This window comes from Pongo pygmaeus, chromosome 15 (assembly GCF_028885625.2).
Source record: "Pongo pygmaeus isolate AG05252 chromosome 15, NHGRI_mPonPyg2-v2.0_pri, whole genome shotgun sequence".
NCBI lineage: Eukaryota > Metazoa > Chordata > Mammalia > Primates > Hominidae > Pongo > Pongo pygmaeus.
In genome coordinates, this window is record NC_072388.2 from 102,564,276 (window position 1) to 102,589,722 (window position 25,447).

At 43.2% G+C, this 25,447-nt stretch overlaps 1 protein-coding gene across 11 annotated transcripts in view; it reads left to right on the forward strand.

Moving 5' to 3' along the window:
- Window positions 1–25,447, forward strand: part of MARK3 (microtubule affinity regulating kinase 3) — a 117,393-nt gene that overhangs the window by 84,725 nt on the left and 7,221 nt on the right. For all 11 annotated transcript variants that reach the window (XM_054449374.2, XM_054449376.2, XM_054449375.2 and 8 more), the window contains 3 exons: window positions 3,925–4,142; window positions 9,292–9,395; window positions 20,602–20,859. In XM_054449374.2, the coding sequence (XP_054305349.2) occupies window positions 3,925–4,142; window positions 9,292–9,395; window positions 20,602–20,859 (580 nt within the window). The remainder of the gene's footprint in view (window positions 1–3,924; window positions 4,143–9,291; window positions 9,396–20,601; window positions 20,860–25,447) is intronic.

A 25,447-nucleotide genomic window follows, 5' to 3' on the forward strand; every position in this document is an offset into this window, starting at 1 on the left:
AGTGCTTATGGACCACATGGCAATTAAACGCCTGTATATTGCCCTGAAACCATCTGGTTTAAATTGTCTCTCAATCCTAGAAGAAACCTGACAATGGGATTTTCACATTTCTGTAAGGAATATGTTAGTAAGTTATTCCTTAAGCACATAGATTCCATCCGGATTATTAGTGCCTTTTTTCCCCTAGCTCAGTTTTAGAGATAAAAAGAGCTTTAGACATGGTATTGTACACTCACCAAACCTCTGTTTTATCCCTAAAGAAATAGACCAAGAGAGATTACCAAGTCTCCCAAGGTTACATAGTAAATGAGAAACACCTGGGGCAGAGCTCAGGCCTCCTAGTCCCAGCCCTGTGTTTTTTCTTCACTGAAGTACCTCATTGGAGTAGCTTTTTCATAATCCTCATCTTTCTTGGAATTTCTGAAGGCAGGCAAGCCTGTATAGCCAGGCTGACTTTCACCTCATCCTCCTGCCTCGTCTCACCTCTCCCTTCCCTTTTCCCTGCCTGTGGATGCTGACCTCTGCATGGGTGCCTGCTTCTCTAAAGCCACAATGTAATCTGTAGCTGTCCTTCCTAGTTTGAGACCCACGTGTGAACACCCCATATGTGTGTACACGGTTTTTCTGCGAATGGTGATCTTCATCTGATTTTCAAGGGGTTCTTTTGCTTGTTTTTTAAAAAATGAAAAAAAAATCACTGTTTACTAATCAATGAGTGGTATTGGGGCAATTTGGTAGTTCTCAGAAAAAAAATTAATCTGGATCAATTTCTCACATCTTATACAAGGATGAATTCTAATTGGAGTTAAGATACAAATATAGGGCTGGGTGCAGTGGCTCATGCCTGTAATCCCAGCACTTTGGGAGGCCGAGGCAGGTGGATCACGAGGTCAGGAGATTGAGACCATCCTGGCTAACATGGTGAAACCCCGTCTCTACTAAAAAATAGAAAAAATTAGCCAGGCGTGGTGGCGGGCACCTATAGTCCCAGCTACTCGGGAGGCTGAGGCAGGAGAATGGCATGAACCCGGGAGGCGGAGCTTGCAGTGAGCCGAGATGAAGCCACTGCACTCCAGCCTGGGCAACAGAGTGAGACTCTGTCTCAAAAAAAAAAAAAGATGTAAATAAAACTCCAGAAATATTGAAAGAAAACTTGGGATTATTTGCTTTGTAACTTGGACTGGTGAAGGTGTTTCTGTCACCCCAAACACCAAACCCATGAAATAAAAGACTTACAAGTTTGATTACATAAAAATGAAATTTCTGGCCGGTTGCATAATCCCAGCACTTTGGGAGGCCGAGGTAGGTGGATCACAAGGTCAGGAGATCGAGAACATCCTGGCTAACACGGTGAAACCCTGTGTCTACTAAAAATACAAAAACAAAATCAGCTGAGCTTGGTGGCAGGTGCCTGTAGTCCTAGCTACCCGGGAGGCTGAGGCAGGAGAATGGTGTGAACCCGGGAGGTGGAGCTTGCTGTGAGCCAAGATCATGCCACTGCACTCCAGCCTGGGCCAACAGAGCGAGACTCCGTCTCAAAAAAAAAAAAATGAAATTTCTTTGTGACACATCCATACCGTGGACTACTACTCACAATAAAAAGGAACAGGCCGGGTGCGGTGGCTCACGCCTGTAATCCCAGCACTTTGAGAGGCCGAGGCAGGCAGATCATGAGGTCAAGAGATCGAGGCCATCTGGCCAACATGGTGAAACCCCGTCTCTAGTAAAATTACAAAAAATTAGCTGAGCGTGGTGGCAGGCGCCTGTAGTCCCAGCTACTCGTGAGGCTGAGGCAGGAGAATCGCTTGAACCCGGGAGGTGGAGATTGCAGTGAGCCAAGATTGAGCCACTGCACTCCACAGCCTGGCCACAGAGCGAGACTCCATCTCAAAAAAAAAAAAAGGAACAAACTATGATGTGCACAACTCAGATGGATCTCAAGGGAATTATACTGGGTGAAAGTACACAAAAGGTTACATTCCATGGATGCCCATTCATATAACATTCTTGAAATGACAGAATTCTAGAGATGGCGAGCAGGTTAGCGGTTGCAGGGGTTTAGCAAAAGGGAGTTAGAGTTAAGAGGGAAGTGGCTGTGGCTATGAAAGGGTAGTCCACAGGGTCTTTGAGATGGAAATGTTCCAAATCTTGACTGATGGTGACCACATAAATCTGAACATGTAATAAAAGAGTATAGAATGAAATACACAGACATACAAATTAGTGCAAGTAAAACTGGGGAAATCTGAACGAGGTCAGTGGATTAGATCAAGGTCTGTTTCTCTTCAGGATCTCAAATCTTAAAAGGTTTTATATTTTCTAAACACAAATAAAAGTTGGAAAGCAAATCAGTGGTAACCTGAAAGTTCACAATGTCAGTAGACGTCTCATGGTATTGGGAAGAAAGATAAGCATTGAGGCTAATATCACCCTATACTTGATTAAGTTTTTGTTTTATATGTTAAAATTACTAAACCAAAAGCTTAGTTGTTGTTCTCCCATAAATAAAATAAAGCCCTTATTTACTTTTAATTCAGTTCCAAATAGGTTTGCCATTTAGATTTTTGTCCAAGAACTAGCTCCTTCCCCCTCCCAGTTTTTGTTTGTTTGTTTTTTAAATTTATTTATTGAGACAGGTTCTCACTCTGTCACCCAAGCCACATGCAGCCTCAAACTCTTGAGCTGAAGCCATCCTCCCACCTCAGTCTCCCAAAGTGTTGGAATTACAAGCATGAGCTACCACACACCTCCCACCTTTAATATATGTAAAATATATCATATTTTAGATATAATATATCTAAAATATAAATTCTCTTCTGCCTTAGAAAAAACAGGCCAGGCGCGGTAGCTCACGCCTGTAATCACAGCACTTTGGGAGGCCAAGGTGGGTGGATCACGAGGTCAGGAGATCGAGACCATCCTGGCTAACACTGTGAAACCCCGTCTCTACTAAAAAAAAAAAAAAAAATACAAAAAAAAAAAAAAATAAGCTGGCACGCGCCTGTAGTTTCAGCTACTCCGGAGGCTGAGGCTGGAGAATCCCTTGAACCCAGTAGGCAATGGTTGCACTGAGCTGCGATTGCGCCACTGCACTCCAGCCTGGGCGAGAGAGCTAGACTCCGTCTCAAAAGAAAAGAAAAAACAAGCATTTGACTCTGTCTTTTAAGATTACCACTGGATTATCATATCTGAGGCATATACTAGTTGTCATGTTCATTTCCAAGATTCTTTGCCCTCTGAATCTCCTGTGCTGCTGTTGGAGTCTCTGTGTGGTTTACTACAGGACATTAGTCTGTCATCCACATGTCCCTAGGCACATGTCCCTGGACACACTCCTCCTGGAGTGGCAGGAATGACTAGTGACCTCCACCGACTTCCTCCCTGTCGCTTGCATGATTCTTCTGCTTCTACACCTTCCCCTGTCTACTCAAACTCCGGTTTATCTAGAAGACTGAGTGCTTTTAAAAAGATCCAAGATAAAACTTCAAAAGAAGTGGCCCATAAAATCTATACTTTTCTCTTCCAAAAGGTGATGGCATCTCTCCTACAAAAGAGGATGTAATTCACTCAGATGTACAAGATGAACTGGTTCATTCTGCTTGTTATGTATGCATCTAATTAGTTTGAATCTATGCAGTACCACCACCTTAAGATGTTTCCAAAGAACAACTCTAAACACTTATTATTAAAAAAAAAAAAAATCTTTTAAGTAGAAAGTTAGGGGTATTAAGTGAAATTTCAATATTGAATTCATTGCATAAGGCAAACATTAGATATAAGTGGGAAACATCTTAGAGGATTTTACTGTTTTACATTTTTTTAGGTGAATAGCAACCTTAGATCATCTTACAAAATACGGTTACTGTCACAGAATAAAACTTGAAACTATATTCAGTCATTTAAAAAGTAAACTCTTTATTTTAGCTGGACCAGCTATTCCTTCTGTTGTGGCGTATCCGAAAAGGAGTCAGACCAGCACTGCAGATAGTGACCTCAAAGAAGATGGAATTTCCTCCCGGAAATCAAGTGGCAGTGCTGTTGGAGGAAAGGGAATTGCTCCAGCCAGTCCCATGCTTGGGAATGCAAGTAATCCCAATAAGGCGGATATTCCTGAACGCAAGAAAAGCTCCACTGTACCTAGTGTAAGTGTTGTTGAACTATAGAGTGGTCTTAGGGTGGTAGGGTTGGAACCGGCTAGAAGCCAGGTGTTCATTTTACTCCTGTGGTCCCCATACCTGGAATACCCTCTGTACTAGGCAGATGCCCAGTCTTAATTATAGAGATCTACCTGCTGCATTGTAGGTATTTATTGTTGACACTCTCTTAGTTCATTCTTGCTGCTGTAACAAAATACCTGAGACTGGCTAATTTATAAAGAAAAGACATTTATTTCTTACAATTCTGGAGGCTGAGAAGTCCAAGATGAAGGCACCAGCAAGTTCAGTGTCTGGCAAGGGCCCTGTTCTCTGCTTCCAGCATGATACCTTGGTGCTGGCATCCTTCAGAGGAGACGAATGCTGTGTTCTCATGGGGCTGAAGGGACAGAAGTGGTGAACTCACCCCCTCAAGCCCTTTTATAAGACACTAATCCGGTCGGGCACGGTGGCTCACGCCTGTAATCCCAGCACTTTGGGAGGCCGAGGTGGCTGGATCACGAGGTCAGGAGTTCAAGACCAGCCTGGCCAAGATGGTGAAACCCCATTTCTACTAAAAATACAAAAATTAGCCGGGCGTGGTGGCCGGCACCTGTAATCCCAGCTGCTCAGGAGGCTGAGGCAGAGAATTGCTTGAACTCAGGAGGCAGAGGTTACAGTGAGCCGAGATCGCACCACTGCACTCTAGCCTGGCAACAGAGCGAGACTCCTTCTCAAAAAAAAAAAAAAGACACTAATCCATTCATGAAGGCGGAGCCCTCATGGCCTAAACACCTAAAAGACTCACCTCCAAATACTGTTTTCTCCTATGGGAGATAAAGCTTCAACATGAGTTTTGGAGGGGACACATTCAGAGCATAGCACACCCACCATAGACACTAGATGGTGATAGGTCCTTTATTGCAAGGGCTGGTTCCAGTTATTTCACAGACACCTGCTGAGCCTTAGGTTGTCAGGTGCTGAGACATGGAAAGACCTCACAGTCTAACAGGAAGTGAATGAAAACAATGACAGTGCAGACAGAAGCCTATGTGCACACACGGGGAGGTCTGACGGCCAATGCCCCAAAGATGTGGTGTTCACACTGAGTCTGCAAAGGGCTCTAATGATGAAGAGTGTTGGCTGAGTTCTTACCATGTGCGAAGGACCATGCTAAGTGCTTTTTCATGGATTAGCTACATTTTAAGGTGAAAAAAAAGTTGGGTAATTGCCTAAAATTACGTTGCCAACCTGAATCCAGCTCTTAATCCCTATCTGTAACAAAATCTCCCCAGTAAGTAGATAATATTTACTAAATTAAATTGAATCCATTCAGCTTCAGAAACTTTTTTCTGTGTATTGAAGTATGTTCTATCTAACCTAACATATTAAAGAATTTGCAGAGAAGTAAACAATCTTAAGATTATTCTATAAGCACATTTTTCCCTACAAAATTAACAGTGATGCAGCCCTGCCTCTAACTCCAGAAAAACCCTGGACTGAGGAGGCTGTTGAGAAACCCTGTTCTTCTCTGAAAGCCCTTCATTGTTCCATTCTGGGGACTGGGTTTGCGTGTTTCATCCTCTGACCTTATGCTTAGTCGAAGTAAACCCTGTGTGAAAAGTTTATTTTGGCCTCCAAATGCCATACAGTAGGATTATTGTTTCCATACTCCTGCGGTTAAAATTCAGTCTCCAACGTGTATTGACAGTTACCAGAGAAGATGAGGGCATTATTCCCTGCCTTCACGACTTCTCTTCCCCTTTGCTCTTGTCTGCACACTGCCCTTCTGAAAGTGAATCATGAGTATTTTCATTCCACCCATATTAAATTACTTACAAAGGGAAAAAGGTAGTTAGCAACATTATTATTTTCTCCCATGAGTCTTCGGGATTTCTCTGTAGATGGTCTGCTCAAGCTGTAGTAAAAGTGACTGCTCTATCTTTGTTTAAAAATTATCTGATAAAATTCCATAGCTATGGCCAGGCACGGTGGCTCACACCCGTAATCCCTGCACTGTGGGAGGCCAAGGCAGGTGGATCACTTGAGGTCAGGAGTTAAAGAACAGCCTGGCCAACATGGTGAAATCCCATCTCTACTAAAAATACAAAAATCAGCCGGGTGTAGTCGCGTGCTCCTGTAATCCTAGCTACTCGGGAGGCTGAGGCAGGAGAATTGCTTTAACCGAGGAGATGGAGGTTGCAGTGAGCTGAGATTGTGTCATTGCACTCCAGCCTGGGTAACAGAGCGAGACTCCATCTCAAAAAATTTTTAAAAAGTCCATAGCTGTGACTTATTCCTTACTTTTTAGTTTTTTGTTTTGGAAGTTAAATTCACGTGAATCCACATGACAATGATTAACCATTTTAAAGTGGGCAATGCGGTGGCATTTGGTACACTCACAGTATTGTGCAACCAACACCTCTCTTTAGTTTCAGAACTTTTTGAGCTCCCCAGAAGGAGCATCTGTTTAGGCTGGGCACAGTGGCTCACCCCTATAATCCCAGTGCTTTGGGAGGCTGAGGTGAGAGGATCACTTGAGCCCAAGAGTCTGAGATCAGCCTGGGCACCAGAGTGAGATCTCATCTCTACAAAAAAAATTAAAAAGAAAATAGTTGAGCATGATGATGCACACCTGTAGTACCAGCTACTTGAGAGGCTTAGGTGGGAAGATCATTTCAGCCCAAGAGGTTGAGGCTGCAGTGAGTCATGGTCACACCATCATATTCCAGCCTGGGCAACAGAGCAAGACCCTGTCCTAAAAAAAAAAAAAAAAAAAAGAAGTGGCTGGGTGCAGTGGCTAACGCCTGTAATCCAGCACTTTGGGAGGCCGAAGCGGGCAGATCACAAGGTCAGGCGTTCAAGACCAGCCTGGCCATCATGGTGAAACCCCATCTCTACTAAAAATACAAAAATTAGCCAGGCATGGTGGCGGGCGCCTGTAATCCCAGCTACTCGGGAGGCAGAGACAGGAGAATCGATTGAACCCAGGAGGCAGAAGTTTCAGTGAGGCGAGATGGTGCCACTGCACTCCAGCCTGGGTGAAAGAGCGAGGCTCCATCTCAAAAAAAAAAAAAAAAGAACACCTGTATCCCTTAAGTAATCACTTTCCATTCCTCCTCTCCCCTCTGCCCCCCTCCCTTCCCCCTCCCTTCCCCCTCATGCCCTGGCAACCACCAGTCTGTGTTCTGTCTCTGGATTTGCCTGTTCTGAATATTTTATATAAATGGAATAATTTCACATGTATCCTTTTGTGTCTACTTCTTTCTTTGACTCAGCATAATGTTTTCATGGTTCATCCAAGTTGTAGCATGTATTTCTTTTCCCTTTTTTTTTTTTTTTGAGATGGCATTTCGCTCCTGTTGCCTAGAGTGCAATGACACGATCTTGGCTCGCTGCAACCTCCACCTCCCGGGTTCAAGCGATTCTCCTGCCTCAGCCTCCTGAGTAGCTGGGATTACAGGTGTGCGCCACCATGCCTGGCTAATTTTGTATTTTTAGTAGAGAACGGGGTTTCTCCATGTTGGTCAGTCTGGTCTCGAACTCCCAACCTCAGGTGATCCACCCACCTCAGCCTCCCAAAGCGCTGGGATTACAGGCGTGAGCCACTGCGCCCGGCCTGTAGCATGTATTAGTACTTTGTTTCTTTTGGGGGTAGTATTCCATTTTGTATATATACTACAATTTAACTGTTCATCTGTTGATGGACATTTATGTTATTCCCATGTGTTGGTTAAAATGAATAATGCCACTATAAATAATTGTGTACAAATTTCTATGTGGACTTAAATGTTTTAATTTCTTTCCTCCTTTTTGGGGAGGAGACAGTCTCACTCTGTCACCTAGGCTAAAGTACAATGATGCAAACACGGCTCATTGCAACTTCGACCTCCCAGACCCAAGTGATCCTCCCACCTCAGCCTCCCAAATAGCTGATACCACAGGCATGCGTCACCATGCCTGGCTTATTTTTTCTGTTTGTTTGTTGTGGTAGAGATGAGGTCTCCCTATGTAGCCCAGCCAGGCTGGTCTCAAACTCCTAGGCTCAAGCAGACCTCCTGCCTCAGCCTCCCAAAGGGCTGGGATTATAGGTGTTAGCCTCTGCACCTGGCTGTGTTTTCATTTTTCTTGGGTATATATTTAGGAATAAAATTGTTGAGTAATATGGTAACTCCATGTTTAATTTTTTGAGAAACTGCCAAACTGTTTTCCTCACAACTGCACCATTTTATCCAGCAATAGTGAGAGTCCCTGTTTTCTTCACATTCTTTCTAACAATTATTTTATTATTTAAAGTTTTCCTAGCAGGTGTGAAGTAGTACCTCATGGTTTTGATTTGCATTTCTTTAATGACCGATGATATTGGGCATCTTTTCATGTGCTTCTTGGCCATATGTATAGCTTTTTTTTTTTTTTTTTTGAGACTGAGTTTTGCTCTTGTTGCCCAGGCTGGAGTGCAGTGGTGCAATCTCACCTCACCACAACCTCCGCCTCCCAGGTTTAAGTGGTTCTCCTACCTCAGCCTCCTGCCTCCTGAGTAGCTGGGATTACAGGCGTGCACCACCACAGCCAGCTAATTTTGTATTTTTAGCAGAGACGGGGTTTCTCCATGTTGGTCAGGCTGGTCTCGAACTCCTCACCTCAGGAGATCCGCCCACCTCTGCCTCCCAAAGTATTGGGATTACAGGTGTGAGCTACCGCGCCCAGCCATTGTATAGCTTTTTTAAAGAAATATCTATTGAAGGTGCCGATTTTAAAATTAGGTTGTCAGGCCAGGCACCTCAGGAGGCTGAGGCAGGAGAATCGCTTGAACCCAGGAGGGGGAGGTTGCAGTGAGCCGAGATCGCACCACTGCATTCCAGCATGGCGACAGAGCAAGACTCCATCTCAAAAAAGAAAAAAAAAAAATTAGCCAAATGTGGTGGCACATGCCTGTATTCCCAGCTACTTGGGAGGCTGTGGTGGGAGGATTGCTTGATCTTGGGAGGCAGAGCCAAGATTGCTCCACTGCACTCCAGCCTGGGTGACAGAGTAAGACCTTGCCTCAAAAAACAGGTAAATAAAAGACTGGTATTCCTATTTATGTAGATAAGTTCATTTTTTCTCATTGTACTGTGTTTACCAAATAAATTTAAGACAAAAATGCCCTTTTTTATAGAGTAACACAGCATCTGGTGGAATGACACGACGAAATACTTATGTTTGCAGTGAGAGAACTACAGCTGATAGACACTCAGTGATTCAGAATGGCAAAGAAAACAGGTAGGAAATTCTACCTGTGTGTAAGAAAAGTTGTTTTTCCCAAGAGAAATGGAAGCATGTTATTTACTGCTCTGTTTTTATAATCATTTTCAAATTAAAACTGTAAGTATTCTCTGAAGGTAAGTTAAATTTGTATACTAATTTTTAGCAAGATACTAGAATTCTAAATTCTTTTTGTTGTCCAGAGCATCATCCTCCTGCCTGGCTGTGTATGATGGTTAAAAGGATTGAGTTAAACCCAGGAGGTTTCCTAGAGTAAGTAGATAGTAAGCTGTGGTTATGTTGTAGAACAATGAATAAGGAAATGGAGATTGTCTTGTGCTCATTAATAACTTGAGCAAAAGCCGAAAGTGGGGAAGATAAGGACGTGAGGCAGAGAGTCATACCTCGGGAGAAGGTACAGCACCAGATAGCATTAAAGGTCAGCAGTTTACCAAAGGGTCGAGATGGCTGAGTCTAAATAGAAACACTGGAGAAGCCAAGAGAAGTGGAGAGTCCAGCCTTCTGAATGCTTTTAATTTGGCTACATAGCAAGCATACATAGGATGAGCGTGATTTTAAAAAGACAATGATGTTACATGTCAATAAGGAGAGCATCCTATCATGCACATGATTTTCTTGGGGTTTTGAAATAAAATAAGTAGAGTCAGTAAAATGGGATTAGATAGGTGTAGAGACTCTGAGGTGGGGTTAGTCTGGGTGGAGAGAAAAGAGAAGTTAGATTGGTAGAGAATCATTAAATATGCTATATTCTGTTCAGAACAAATTTCCCAGGCTGGCATGGATTTTCGTTCTTTGTTTTTGGAAGAGCAGTAAGTGTACATCATTCTTTTAACTTGAACATTGTTTGCATCAGAATTGTTCTGACATTTACTTTCTGCAGTTACAGTGTAAGGTTCTGTTTCTTAATCCTAACCTATGTTTGATCTCATTAGTCAAACAAAATGTTTGATCACTACATTTTGTGACAGCCTAATCAAAAATTCTCTCCTCCTTCATCCTTAGTTCCAAACTGCTTATCACTTCCCTGTTCCATAGGCCACTTAGGATTGAGTTGATATGAGGAGTAACATTTGTTCTGTAAGATTATGGTTATTATTCATTGAATTTTTAGCAATATTTACATTCTCTTGTTCTCTTTTCTGACTCGTGTGTGTGTGTGTTTCAACATTGTCTTTTCTTATGATTAAAAACTATTAAGAACTTGAGCTGGGGTAGACAGTTTACAGATAATGATTGGTATAGGTATTTCTTTTTTTTTTTTTTTTTTTTTTTTTTTGAGACGGAGTCTCGCTCTGTCACCCAGGCTGGAGTGCAGTGGCCTGATCTCGGCTCACTGCAAGCTCCACCTCCCGGGTTCACGCCATTCTCCTGCCTCAGCCTCCCGAGTAGCTGGGACTACAGGCACCCACCACCACGCCCAGCTAATTTTTTGTATTTTTAGTAGAGACGGGGTTTCACCATGTTAGCCAGGATGGTCTCCATCTCCTGACCTTGTGATCCACCCGCCTCGGCCTCCCAAAGTGTTGGGATTACAGGCGTGAGCCACTGTACCCGGCCAGGTATTTCTTAATAGTAGTCTACTCTCTGGAAGATTTGTATTATAGTTCAATTCTTAACTCTCAAATTTCTTCTAGTTCAAAAGTGACTTAATAGAAAATATCAATAGAAGACTTAATTAGAAGTTTCTGGTGTTATAGATTGTAGTCTACAGGACTACAGAAATGTTTTATGGTCAGGCACAGTGGCTCACAACTGTAATCCCAGCACTTCGGGAGGCCAAGGCAGGTGGATCACTTGAGGTCAGGAGTTCGAGACCAGCCTGGCCAACGTGGTGAAACCCCGTCTCTACTAAAAATACGAAAATTAACCATGTGTGGTGGCACGCGCCTGTAGTCCCAGCTACCAGGGAGACTGAGGCAGGAGAATTACTTGAATCCGGGAGGCAGAGTTTGCAGTGAGCTGAGATTGCGCCACTGCAGTCCAGCCTGGACGACAGAGCAAGACTCGTCTAAAAAAAAAAAAGTTTCATTACCTTTACTACTTCTAAATTCTGAAAATGCACTACCCAGCTCCTTCTGAACTTTAGGATATGTGACTGTCTGAGGTGCAGAGTCAGTCTCCTCAAGGGTGTTAAGACTAAGATCTGCTCTCTGCTCCCATCCTGTGCTACATGTATCATACACCAGGCACATGCATATATGCCTGTGTCTTCTGATTCTCTTTTCCTAAAATTTTTCGTTTCACTCTTTGGAAATAATATTTAAGACTTCTTTAATTTCTTTGGCATCATTTCCTTTCTGCATTCCCCCTGGAGACACCTGCCTTGTTGGGGCCAACTCTTTCGTATCCTGACCTGTCTCATTGCTTCTCTTAGTATTTCATTGAAATATTTTGCTTCTGAAGGTGTGTCGTCTTTCTCTTTAGTCAAAGAGAGTCTCAGCGCCAAACCTTAAAAGACAGGGCCCATCGTTATAATAATATTTGGATTTTCCTTTCCTATCTTATAAATGAATTAAAAGACTGGAAAATTATTGGGTTTAACTTCTTTAGTTAAGGCACTAAACGTGACAACTTTCCCTTAAAATTGATGCTTGAGTCTTCAGTGAGATACAAGTAGCTTTCCCTGCACAGATGACTTCTTCGGCAAATTGTTCCTTTTCCCTCTCTTCACCCACCCATATATGTTATTTCTTCACTAATTTAAAATATGAGTGAGCTGTAGGATGCCTGGACCTATGTTAACTTCTGAAACAAACACGTTAAGTTCCAATTTTAGCCTTAAATATTTTCGACATTTAGCCTTAAATGTTTTCTTCTTTATATGAGTGTTCATACAGAATTTCAACATGAGAATAATGATGGCTAATTTTTTAAAAACTGTGTAAAGGTTTAAACCAAAGACTCCACATATCTTAAGCCCTTACTACCTTCAGAATCCTACTGTAAACAGGATATTTTAAAGGCTTACTAAATGCAAGGCTTTTTCTCGTCATAGGCAATATAATTAATTTTAATAGCTTTTTTCTTTTGAAAATTAGTTTTATTAATTGGTTCTTACTAGGCCAATCTTTATCAGCTTTCCTGTGGGAACAATAAAGTTAATGACGCAGGGAGCATAGGTTAGGGCCAGTTGTTACTTTGGCACAAACACCTGTGAGTAGTTTTCTGAGACTAGTTTTAAACTGGTCGTGCTGAAGGCCAGCCCACTTTCTGCTGTAATTATTCTGCCTTCTGATAATATTCTCAAAAAATGGCCAGATTCCAGGTGTGACTAATGGTTGTTGTAAACTAGGCATGAGAAGGTTTGATTACACCTTCAATTGTATGATTCTATCATGATGGTATAGGTTTGCAGTGAGTCTTAAACCACATAGCACTGACACATAGTGAGTGCTCAACAAGTGTTAGCTTTCATTATTAATTATAGACTGTTCAGACAAGGTTATGCAGAACTTTCTTAGTTTGCACTGACTAAACCTAATCTTTCAAGTTAATAATGTTGCTAAACCACCTACATAGCAGAGACACTCTGCTCCTATGATTTCATATGCTTTAGATACCCGGACGACACTGTTTAGACTACTTCATTTAAAGACCCCAGAGAAGTGACGTGCTTATGTTACAGTAATGCAAAAAGAATCTTTTCTATTTTTTTTTCTTTTTTTCTTTTTTTTTGCAATGGAGTCTCGCTCTTTTACCCAGGCTAGAGTGCAATGGCATGATCTCGGGTCACTGCAACCTCCGTCTCCCGGGTTCATGTAATTCTTCTGCCTCAGCCTCCCAGTAGCTGGGATTACAGGCACACACTACCACACCTGGCTGATTTTTGTATTTTTAATAGAAATAGGGTTTCACTAGGCCAGGCTCGTCTCAAATTCCTGACTTCAAGTGATCCACCTGCCTTGGCCTCCCAAAATGCTGTGATTACAGGCATGAGCCACTGTGCCAGGCCCAGAATCTTTCAAATAAATTTTAGATATTGGATATTACTGTAAAGTTTCAAAATTGTGAAGTGGCTTATTATTTTATCCACTTACCCTGCATCAAGCCACATAGAGATTGAACAAAGAAGGATTGAGGACACTTAGCATATGTATCTTTGGACTACATATAAAAGTTGCTTTTTTTAGGCCGGGCGCAGTGGCTCCCACCTGTAATCCCAGCATTTTAGGAGTCTGAGGCCGGTGGATCATGAGGTCAGGAGATTGAGACCATCCTGACCAACATGGTGAAACCCTGTCTAAAAATTAGCTGGGCGTGATGGCATGCGCCTGTAGTCCCAGCTGCTTGGGAAGCTGAGGCAGGAGAATCACTTGAACCCACGAGGCAGAGGTTGCAGTGAGCCGAGATAGCGCCACTGCACTCCAGCCTGGCAACAGAGCAAGACTCCGTCTCAAAAACAAAAAAAAGGGCTGAGCACAGTGGCTTACGCCTGTAATCCCAGCACTTTGGGGAGCTGAGGTGGGTGGATCACCTGAGGTCAGGAGTTTGAGACCAGCCTGACCAACATGGAGAAACCCCATCTCTACTAAAAATACAAAAAAAATAAATAAATAACAAAAATTAGCCAGGCATGGTGGCGCATGCCTATAATCCCAGCTACTCGGGAGGCCAAGGCAGGAGAATCGCTTGAACCCAGGAGGCAGAGGTTGCAGTGAACCAAGATTACACCATTGCACTCCAGCCTGGGCAACAAGAGCAAAACTCCATCTCAAAAAAAAAAAAGGCTGCCTTTTTTTTTTTTTTTTTTTTTTTTTAGATGGTTGGAGTCTTGCAGTGTGGCCCAGGCTGCAGTGCAGTGGCTAGTCACAGACGTGATCATAGTGTACTGTAGCCTTGAACTCCTGGGCTCAAACGATCCTCCTGCATTGGCTTCTTGAGTAGCTGGGACTACAGGCGTGGACCACCACACCTGGCTAATTTTTTATTTTTTGTAGAGATGAAGTCTTCCCATGTTACCCAGGCTGGTCTCAAATTCCTGGCCTCAAGGGATCCTCCAATCTCAGCCTTCCAAAACACTAGGCTTACAGGCATGAGCCAACATGCCTGCCCTTGGACTATATTTTTAATTCTGCTTCTGTCCAATCACTGAGTATGCTTTTAATCAGCAGCCAATACATTTCTTATCAGAATGTTCTGATAGGGGCTAGAGGTCATAGCAACAAATTCAAAGTGCCTATCCTTTAGTAACCTTAAGTGGATTAATGTTTTAGAAAAGATAGTCAAGACTGGGCACAGTGGCTCACAAGGCCTGTCATCCCAGCACTTCGGGAGGCCTAGACAGGAACATCACTTGAGGCCAGGAGTTCAAGACCAGCCTGGACAAAGTAGCTTGAGACCCCTGTCTCTATAAAAATATATTTTTTTTAATTTAAAAAAATAGTCATGAATACAAAACAGTTGGGAAGATTAATAGGAACTCAACTTCATGCAACTTGAATTTTAAGAAAAACATTGCTATTTCTATCAATTAAGGTTTAAATGTAGACCAGGCATGGTGGCTCACGCCACCATGTAATCCCAGCACTTTGGGAGGCCATGACAGGAGGATTGCTTGAACCCAGGAGTTCAAGACCAGCCTGGGCAACATGGTAAAATTCCATCTCTACCAAAAATATAAAAAAATTAGCTGGGTGCCAGGCGCAGTGCCTCACACCTGTAATCCCAGCACTTTGGGAGGCCGAGGCAAGTGGATCACCTGGGGTTGGGAGTTTGAGACCAGCCTGGCCAACATGGTGAAACCCCGTCTCTACTAACAATACAAAAATGAGCTAGGTATGGTGGTACACGCCAGTAGTCCCAGCTATTTGGGAGGCTGAGGCAGGAGGATGGTTTGAGCCTGGGAGATGGAGGTTGTAGTGAGCTGAGATCACACCATTGTATTCCAGCCTGGACGGTAGAGCCAGACCCAGTCTCAAAAAAAAAAAAAAAAAAAATTAATGTAATACAGCTACTATGAACCCACAAAAACTTAAATTTTTTTAATTATTAAAAAAAATGTAATGCTGCTGGTGTTTTGCTTATGTAGATTGTGGGCTAGAATAGGAAATAAAACTATCATTTTTAACACTTTTCTGGGGAAAAATATTATTCGAATTTCATAACAATTAACTTGATGACCTTTTAGAATATATATGTAGACCATTGTGATGTTGAGGCTGCCTGTTGTAAATTGTAAATAGGGTTTTTGTGAGCTCGATTGTACAAAATTGAAATTTGCAAACATCTTACTGAGATTACTGTTTCCTTCTGGGTGTTAGGCCTACTGTAGAAGTCAGAAAAATCGGAAATATTTTGTTGCTTGCTTTGTGAAACTCATGATGTGACATGGATTAAATTTCTAAAAAGTTTATTTAATTGCCTTTAAAATTAGTATGTCAAAAAGTTTATTTATTATTTATTTATTTATTTATTTTAATTTGAAACAGTCTCTCTCTGTCACCCAGACTGGAGTTTAGTGGCATGATCTCGGCTCACTGCAGCCGATTCTCATACCTCAGCCTCCTGAGTAGCTAGGATTACAGGGGCCCGCCACCACACCCAACTAATTTTTGTATTTTTAGTAGAGATGGGTTTTTGCCATGTTGGCCAGGCTGGTCTCGAACTCCTGGCCTCAAGCAATCCATCCGCCTCAGCCTCCCAAAGTGCTGGGATTACAGGCGTGGACCACCACGCCCAGCCTCAAGTTAATAATTTATAATCCCATTACTTTGGGAGGCCAAGACGGGCGGATTGCCAAAGCTCAGGAGTTCCAGAACAGCCTGGGCCATGAAGAAACCCCATCTCTACCAAAAAAATTTTTTTTAGTTTATAATGAGAAAATAAATTTACATTTCCTTCTTAGGTCTCTAGAGGATCTGGTTTTTTTGCTGCAAAGCATCTGTCCACACCCTCTTACCATGCTTGTGTGCCTTAAAGATCTAGCTTGGCCTGTCAGCAGTGTGCTTCATTGGGAATCGATGCAGCACCCTCCTGCCTGCAAGCTGACTAAAAGCCTTTTCCTTCTCCAAAGATTTTGGGACCATTTGTATTCACCAGGGAAAGGGTCAAACAACTCCTGCATCTTCTTCCCCTGCTTTTCTTGGCGCATCTACTGATACTAGCTCCTAATTTGGGCAAGAAAAAAGTCAACAGCTGGAGGTAGAGTGTGTTGACCCTGGACTCACCCTGAAAGGTAGGGGCACAAGAGATAGTTGTATTTAGCTGTATCTTGTTAGAAAAATACACTTGTGTAGCCGGGCGCGGTGGATCACGAGGTCAGGAGTTCAAGACCACCCTGGCTAACAAGGTGAAACCCTGTCTCTACAAAAAATACAAAAAATTAGCCGAGCGTGGTGGTGGGCGCCTGTAGTCCCAGCTACTTGGGAGGCTGAGGCAGGAGAATGGCGTGAACCCAGGAGGCGGAGCTTGAAGTGAGCAGAGATCACGCCACTGCACTCCAGCCTGGGCGACAGAGTGAGACTCAGTCTCAAAAAAAAAAAATAACATTTGTGTGCATTCATGTGTACGCGTGTCTGTACACATGTACAAAAAACAACTGAGCATTTCTTTAAAAACCTTAGTCAGTTAGAACTATCTCTGTTGCAGGTGACAGAAAACCCAGTCTAAACAGGCTTAAATATAAAAGGGCTGTTAGTTCATATAACTAAAAAAAGTCCAGGGCTAGAGTTAGAGTCCATCTGCTTCTGCCTCCTTGGCCGTAGTTCCATGATTGGGCTCGGCACCATCAGACATAACTTCTTCCCGCACACAGCTATGCTCAACCAGAAGCCCTCAGGTTGTCTCCTTGATCTGTGTGGGGCCTAGAGTTGCTTCCACCAAACCAAAATTTGAGTATTGTTGCTACAGGAAAAGAATGGATACTGAGTGGCAGAAATACGAAACTGAATAAATTTTTGCCTTTATAAGACATTTGTTTCCAGTCCTTCTCAGACTGTATAAATTCTCCCAAGTCAGAGGGCAGAATTCTCAAACAAAAATGCAGGGACAGAACCAGGCACAGTGGCTCACAAGGCCTATTATCCCAGCACTTTGGGAGGCCAAGGCAGAGGGATCACTTGAACCCAGGAGTTCAAGTCCAGCCTAGCCATCATAGTGAGACACCATCTCTACAAAAAATTTAAAAATTAGCCAGGCATAGTGGCACACTCCTGTGGCTGAGATAGGAGGATCGCTTGACCCCAGGCGATTGAGGCTGACCCCTTGATTGAGGCTGCAGCAAGCTGTGATAGTGCCACTGCACTCTAGCCTGGGTGAATAGAGCAAGACCCTGTCTCCAAAAATAAAAATTTAAATAAAAATGTTTTAATTCAGGGACAAGCAGTTCTTGATTTTAAAGACGTATCTCCCTTATGTTGGGACTATCAGAATTCCAGTTGCTAATTGATTAATCTGCTCTGTTAGGAGAACATTTATTGAATACCTGCCCTGCCAAGCTTTCTGCTTACACTGGTGTGGGGCACATTGACAAGATTTTGGGCTGTATTTTCAGGGACCTCCAGCAGAGAAGGGTCACTAGGATACAATGTGGCATGCATGAGCTAAAAACAGAAGTGATTTAACTCTCAGAGGGAAAGTGGATCAGATAATACTTCATGGAGCTGACGATGTCTGGTTCATTTTTGAAGAGTGAATAGAAAGATCCCAGCCCTCCATACCAAGAGAATAACTCCTGCAAACATTTTCTCACCTGGTGCTTGACCAATGGACCACACGTCATCAGGAATGCTAGAAAGTTAAGTTCCAGGAGGGAATGATAGAAAGCAAAGCGTAGAGAGATGGCAGGGGCCAGACTTCAGGGGCCTGGGGTGTGTACTTGCGCTCCGAGTCAAGGAGACTGAACTTTGTACCAAAGACTTGGTGTTCTGTAGAAGTATGAGCGGATGAGTGACAAGGTCTGGTTTATATGTTAAGAAGTTCTCAGCTGTAAGGTGAATAGATTGGAGGTGTTGGGGCAAAGGCAGGGGACCCAGTGAAGACAAGGAGTGAGGCTCTATACTGAGGCCCTGGTAGGAGTGGAGCAGATGGGCCACCTGAAGAGCTACTAGGAAGTTGACACCAATAAGATGTCGTTAGTCTGTGTATGGGGAGTGAGGGAAAGGAAGAACTTGCCAGTTTCCAGGTTTTAATCCTTCCAAAGGATTTCTGCAGAAAGACACTGGAAGAGCTGTATTCCTACTTACCCTTAAAGGAAAGAAACTGCCCTTGAATTCCAAGGACATGATTACTGAGCTGGAATTCCAAATAATGTGTCCCAGTGAGACTCCTGTGGGTAGTTTTGTGTGTTAGATGAGACTGCAGACTTCCAGCCACTCTATCTTACCGTGTCTGTAAACAGTTAATTTGCTCTGATGAATTTGCCCATCTCGGAGAAGGGGGCTCTGCTGACCGTTTTTTATCTTGGAGTAAATGTCCTTTGATTAGGAAGGTTCTAGACTATATTGTTAAAACAACATTGGAAGGCTGGGCATGGTGGCTCATGCCTGTAATCCCAACACTTTGGGAGGCCAAGGCAGGCGTATCGTTTGAGCCCAGGAGTTCAAGACCGCCTGGGCAACATGGCAAAACTCTCTACTAAAAATACAAAATTAGCCAGGCATGGTAGAGTGCACCTGTATTCCCAGCCACTTAGGAGGCTGAGGTGGGAGAACTGCCTGAGCCCAGGAAGTTGAGGCTGCATTGAGCCATGATCGTACCACTGCACTGCAGCTAGGTGACAGCAAAACCCTGTCTCAAAAAAACACCAAACAACATAGGATACTCTGTTATGTAACAGCTAGTTCCTATACCTATAATCTTATTAATTCATTTAAAATACATCAGTGTGGGCCGGGTGTGGTGGCTCACACTTGTAATCCCAACACTTTGGAAGGCCAAGGCGGGAGGATCACTTGAAGCCACGAATTTAAGACCAGCCTGGGTAATATAGCGAGACCCTGTCTCTACAAAAAAAAAAAGTAAATAAAAAATAAAATATGTCAGTGTGTTTTGGGAACAGATTGAAAGCATAGCATACTCATATTATATATTCATTTTACCACTTAGATTTGAATTGCGGCATCTCTTAGAATAGGTTTTATTTTGTGCATACCCTCAGAGGACATGTCCCTCTCATAGAAACAGATATTCAAACACGTAATCTGCTATTTTCTTTTAAGGTAATACATTTTTATGATTACTGTTTGGAAAAAAAAAAAAAAGCAACTATAGGTTAGCAGTTGCTCCAGAATCTCCAAAACAAGCTTAGGAGATTTTTATTCTTTACCAAAAATGAGATGGCTTGGGAGGAAGGTGTGTGCATTACACACAGGTTGCTCTGTGGTCACTGCTCCTTCATACTGTGTTTCTGCCTCTGCCTGAACCCAAACCCCTCCCAGCCTGACAGAAATGTTCGCTTACGCAGCTAGCCCTGCCTCAGTTTGTACATCTACCTGTCGGCTGAGACATCAGAAGTCGATGTCCATGTCAGCCTCTGGGCACCCCAAGATGATGTTACCTCCAATAGACAGTGAAGGAGATAACTTCAAGGCTATGTAAGAAAAATACACATTCTTTGTGAAACTAATGTGTACCCACTGCTTCTTAATTTTGTGCTGTGGATTTTATAGTCTGAGATTTTGTTACAGTTGTCCACAAGGTGTCCTTCCTCCATGTGATTTTAGTTAAGCACATCTTGTGTCATGATGTCCTCGGTTGTGTATTGTGTGTCTTCGTGCCTTTGCGTACTACAAAGTGTATAAGAAGTTCCTGCTCCTCCCAAGTTGCTTTCAGCATGTGGAATTTTATACATATATCATTTGTGTACTTCCAAAACTTTTTAGTTGCCTGTTCTTCAGTTACGCCTGCATATCCTTTATTTCTTTCGTATTGGCACAGTTCTCTGTATGTAAGCAATTTGAGAGGGAAGCAAAGGGGAAAAGTTTGAGTTAGCTGTTCTCTGTCCTAGAATTTCCCTGCATTAATCTTGTCCTTGAAAATATATATAATACTGGTCCCTTAAACTCCATGAGGCTTTGTCTCATTATGTATTGTTCTTTTGGTACCCTTTCCCACTTAACTTACCTTTTGCTCCTAAGTCCTATAAAATACCCCTTGGATCTGGATTTTTTATACCCGATTTTCTCCACTGTGTATAAAAGGTATATTGTGACTGTAAATTTTTGTAAATCATATTCTGAGAGCTTCTTACTTTCTGATCTCATAGCACTATTCCTGATCAGAGAACTCCAGTTGCTTCAACACACAGTATTAGTAGTGCAGCCACCCCGGATCGAATCCGTTTCCCAAGAGGCACTGCCAGTCGTAGCACTTTCCACGGCCAGCCCCGGGAACGGCGAACCGCAACATATAATGGCCCTCCTGCCTCTCCCAGCCTGTCCCATGAAGCCACACCGTTGTCCCAGACTCGAAGCCGAGGCTCCACTAATCTCTTTAGTAAATTAACTTCAAAACTCACAAGGAGGTAAGTGCTAGGTGCTGGTTGTTTTGGAGTGAACACGTAGAGCAAAAGGAAAGATGTCTTTTTTGTTGTGTGAAGCCACTGCTGCCTGGATGCTTTTCAGTCTGCCTTCGGCTCATGGTTTTCTGGTTTTATATATATCTAACTTTATACTTTAAAACCTTTAAAGTAGAAATTGTAGAGCTCAGAGTCTTCATAACACTAAAAGTTAACTAGCATTTAGGAGGTTTTTGTTACTGTTCTTTAATTATTGTTCCTTTTGCTCACGTATCTGTCTGCATGGCATGTTCGTTGTTGTTGAGCAGGCAGACCTCAAGTTCTGGTGTGGGGTGGGGGGCTGGCACTCTGTAACAATCAGCAGGAAAGGCCATGCATGTCTTTCATAATCATCTCCAGCCCCAGAGGAGACAGCTTCTCTTTTCTCACTTAATTGTTATTAAGGAGTAGTAAGTTTCTTAGAATCCAAATCTTGAAAGTTTCTCTCTCAGTCTTAGTAATTTATGTTGAGAGCAAGGTAATGTCCTTAAATGGTATAGTTTTAGAGATAAAATCTCTGGTTTATTATCAAAAAATAATGTTAGTATTATTAAGTTATTTTTATTAAATGCCGCATGATTCTTGGCTGATGGTCCTGGAAATTTTTTAAAAAGTTCCATGTGTCTAGTAGGCTAGCATCTGGGGCCTCAGTAAACTCTCAAGGGTCCTTTGAGATAACTTCATTTCCATAACCTTGTTACCTGTTACAAAAGCCCAGAAATACTGGCTGCTTCAAGAGGAAAAAGAAAGGATACCACTTTGAACCATAAACAATAGTGAAAGGCACCTTTCCGAGAAGGAGCCCAGGAAACCCAAGAGCCCCTGCAGTTTCAGGACATCCTTGGGGAAATGTTTTGAAATTAAGCCTAGCTGTGGATGAGTCTGTCTGTAGTATCTTGCAGGTTTGCCTGGGATGGACCTTCTTATTTGTCATCTGTAGCTTACAGGACAGCAGTAGGAGTCTTTCCCGTGTCTGAAATGATCAGTACCCTCCTCTGTTTTTCTGCATTCCCTATGGCCTATAGCCTATTACTTCATTTCACTCCATCTCCATTATTTAAACTAAGCTAAATGTAATCTTATATTCAATCATCTGAAACTTCGGTGAGTCACATTAAAGTCTGATCTACTTATTATTAGGACATGGAATAGATTAGGGAGTATTCCTTTTTTTTTTTTTGAGACGGAGTCTCACTGTCGCCAAGGCTGGAGTGCAGTGGTGCAATCTTGGCTAACTTCAACCTCCGCCTGGATTAGGGAGGATTTCTGACATCCATTAGCATTAACTAGAAGTCAGATGCGTCAGAAGGTTTCTATTTACCCTCTTACTCACTTCCTAGCCCGTTTATTAAGCCACCTCATTTTAAACTGGGCAAAACAGAATCAGCCAAAGAGCTTTGCCAGGTTTGGGGCACCCATTCATGACCAGCCGGCAAGAGAGACAGTGAGTTCAATCTGAGAAGAGTCTGGTGACTCTCAGAATAAATCATTCCTTCCTGGCCAGCTGTGGTGGCTCACACTTGTAATCCCAGCACTTTGGGAGGCCGAGGCGGGTGGATCTCCTGAGGTCAGGAGTTTGAGACCAGCCTGACCAATATGGTGAAACCCCATCTCTACTAAAAATACAAAAATTAGCCAAGCATGGTAGTGGGCACCTGGAGTCCCAGCTACCCAGGAGGCTGAGACAGGAGAATTGCTTGAACCCGGAAGGCAGAGGTTGCAGTGAGCCGAGATGGTACCACTGCACTCTAGTCTGGGTGACAAAGCGAGACTCTGTCTCAAAAAAAAAAAACAAAAAAAAAAACCTTTGAGTTTATTTTTCTTCTTTGTACTCTTTTTTCAGTCATTTTAAGACTAGTATTGGGCTGGGCCGGGTGGCTCATGCCTGTAATCTCAGCACTTTGGGAGGCCGAGGGGGGCGGATCACCTGGGGTCAGGAGTTTGAGACAGGCCTGGCCAACATGGCAAAACCCCATCTCTAATAAAAATACAAAAATTAGCCAGGGGTGATGGCGCTCGCCTGTAGTCCCAGCTACTCTGGAGGCTGAGGCAGGAGAATCGCTTGAACCTGGGAGGCGGAGGTTGCATTTACCCAAGATCGCTCCGCTGCACTCCAGCCTGGGTGATGACAGAGCGAGACTCCATCTCAAAAAAAAAAAAAAAAAAAAAAAGACTAGCATTGATTGGCCGGGCACAGTGGCTCACGCCCATAATCCCAGCACTTTGGGAGGCCGAGGCAGGTGGATCACCTGAGGTCAGGAGTTTGAGACCATCCTAGCCAACATGAAGAAACCCAGTCTCTACTAAAAATACAGAATTAGCCGGACATGGTGGCACATGCCTGTAATCCCAGGGAGACTGAGGCAGGAGAATCACTTGAACCTGGGAGGCAGAGGTTGTGGTGAGCTGAGATCACGCCATTGCACTCCAGCCTGGGCAACAACAGTGAAACTCTGTCTCAAAAAAAAAAAAAAAAGACTAGCATTGATTTTATTACATGTATATAATGGAAAAAAGGAAACAAGATTATCATTGATAAAAATATCAGCTACCTCTTTTTTTATCCCCCACAGAGTCTCACTTTATCGCCCAGGCTGGAGTGCAGTGGCATGATCTCAGCCCACTGCAACCTCCGCCTTCCAGGTTCAAGTGATTCTTGTGCTTCAGCCTCCCAAGTGGCTGGGACTACAGGCGCCCACCATCACACCTGGCTAATTTTTGTATTTTTAGTAGAGACCCGGTTTTATCATGTTGGCCAGGCTGCTCTTGAACTGCTGACCTCAAGTGATCCACCACGCCCAGCCAAAGCTACCATTATTTGAATGCTTATTATGTGCTAAGGTAGATGTCTATATACATAGATACAGTCATATTCATTTTATACATATAAATATGTATGTACGTTATATATATGCATATTTTATGTATAAAATGAGTATCATATATACACACTTATATGTGTGAAATGAGTATATTTATACACATGTACAAGTGTGCACGCACACTCATTTAATTTAATCTCCATAATCCACCCCATTTTGTAAAAGATACTGAAGGTGAAGTTTGGAGAGATTAAGGCACATATTTTAAAAAGTGTCAGGGCCTGGTGCAGTGGCTTACGCCTGTAATCCCAGCACTTTGGGAGGCCGAGGCAGGTAGATCAGGTAGATCACTTAAGGTCAGGAGTTCAAGACCAGCCTGGCCAACATGGTGAAACCCCATCTCTACTAAAAATACAAAAATTAGCTTGATGTTGTGGCACATGCTTGTAATTCCAGCTATTTGTGGGGGTGAGGCAAGAGGATGGCTTGAACCCAGGAGGCGCAGGTTGCAGAGAGCCAAGATCACACCATTGCACTGCAGCCTGGGCGATAGATTGACACTCCGTCTCAAAAAAAAAAAAAAAGTATCAGGCTAAGCCAGGTCTATCTGACCAGACTCTGCCCTTTTAGCCACTACACTGTGCTCCCCTTAGAAAAAACAGTTGCAGGCGTGACAGTTGCATTACATTTATTTCATATATTTGAATTAACATTGGAGACTCAGGCTTGTTGTTTAAAAAAATTCTAAATGGTCATCTTATTTACAATTTCCAGGCTATTTCCACCCCCAGATTTTTGCAGAAAGATAGTCTTTTATTCTGTCTTGTTAAAGTTTATTAACTGAGGTCTGTTGTCGCCCTTAGTGCTATACTTAATCAGCTATTGACAGTTCGTTCTTAAAAACAATCAAAATCCTTGCTAGAGTGGTTGAAAGTTCTTATCCTCCTTTAGCAATAATTGCTAGGATTAAAATTGCATTGCCTGAAAGGCTGAGGTGTTTGCACTTAGATGCTGCAAGGGAGACCTGGTGTGGCCAGGTCTGGAGGGGGCTGGAGTCAGGAAGCCTGCACTCTGCTTGGAGAGCATATGGCTTTGGAGAGCTATGGGCCCTTTGTAGTCAGGAGCAAAACTCTTTCCCCTTGGCATCAGGCCTGGCCTTGCTCAGAGACTGCAGAGTCACCCATACCCTGCAGGCAGAACAGCCAGGCACACGCAAGTGCCTCTGCCCTCAGGTTGATCCATGTTGTCATGGGCAGTGTGAAGGCCTCCTCCTGCAGCTGCTTCCTTCCTCTTTATACCTCAAGGGATTATAGGAGGAAAAGTTAAGAAAAGCACTCCTATAGTAATTGACCAGTAACCCTGATTTTTCCTGGTGGAAGATTAGGAAATGTCCAGGCACCATGGCTCATGCCTGTAATCCCAGCACTTTGGGGGCTGAGCCACATGGATCACTTGAGCCCAGGAGTTCAAGACCAGCCTGGACAACATAATGAGACCCCATCTCTACCTTTTTTTTTTTTTTTTTTTGTTTTGAGACGGAGTCTCGCTCTGTCACCCAGGCTGGAGTGCAGTGGCATGATCTCGGCTCACTGCAGTGTCTGCCTCCTGGGTTCAAGCGATTATCCTGCCTCGGCCTCCCAAGTAGCTGGGACTACAGGTGCATGCCACCACGCCCAGCTAATTTTTGTATTTTCAGTAGAGACAGGGTTTCACCATGTTGGCCAGGCTGGTCA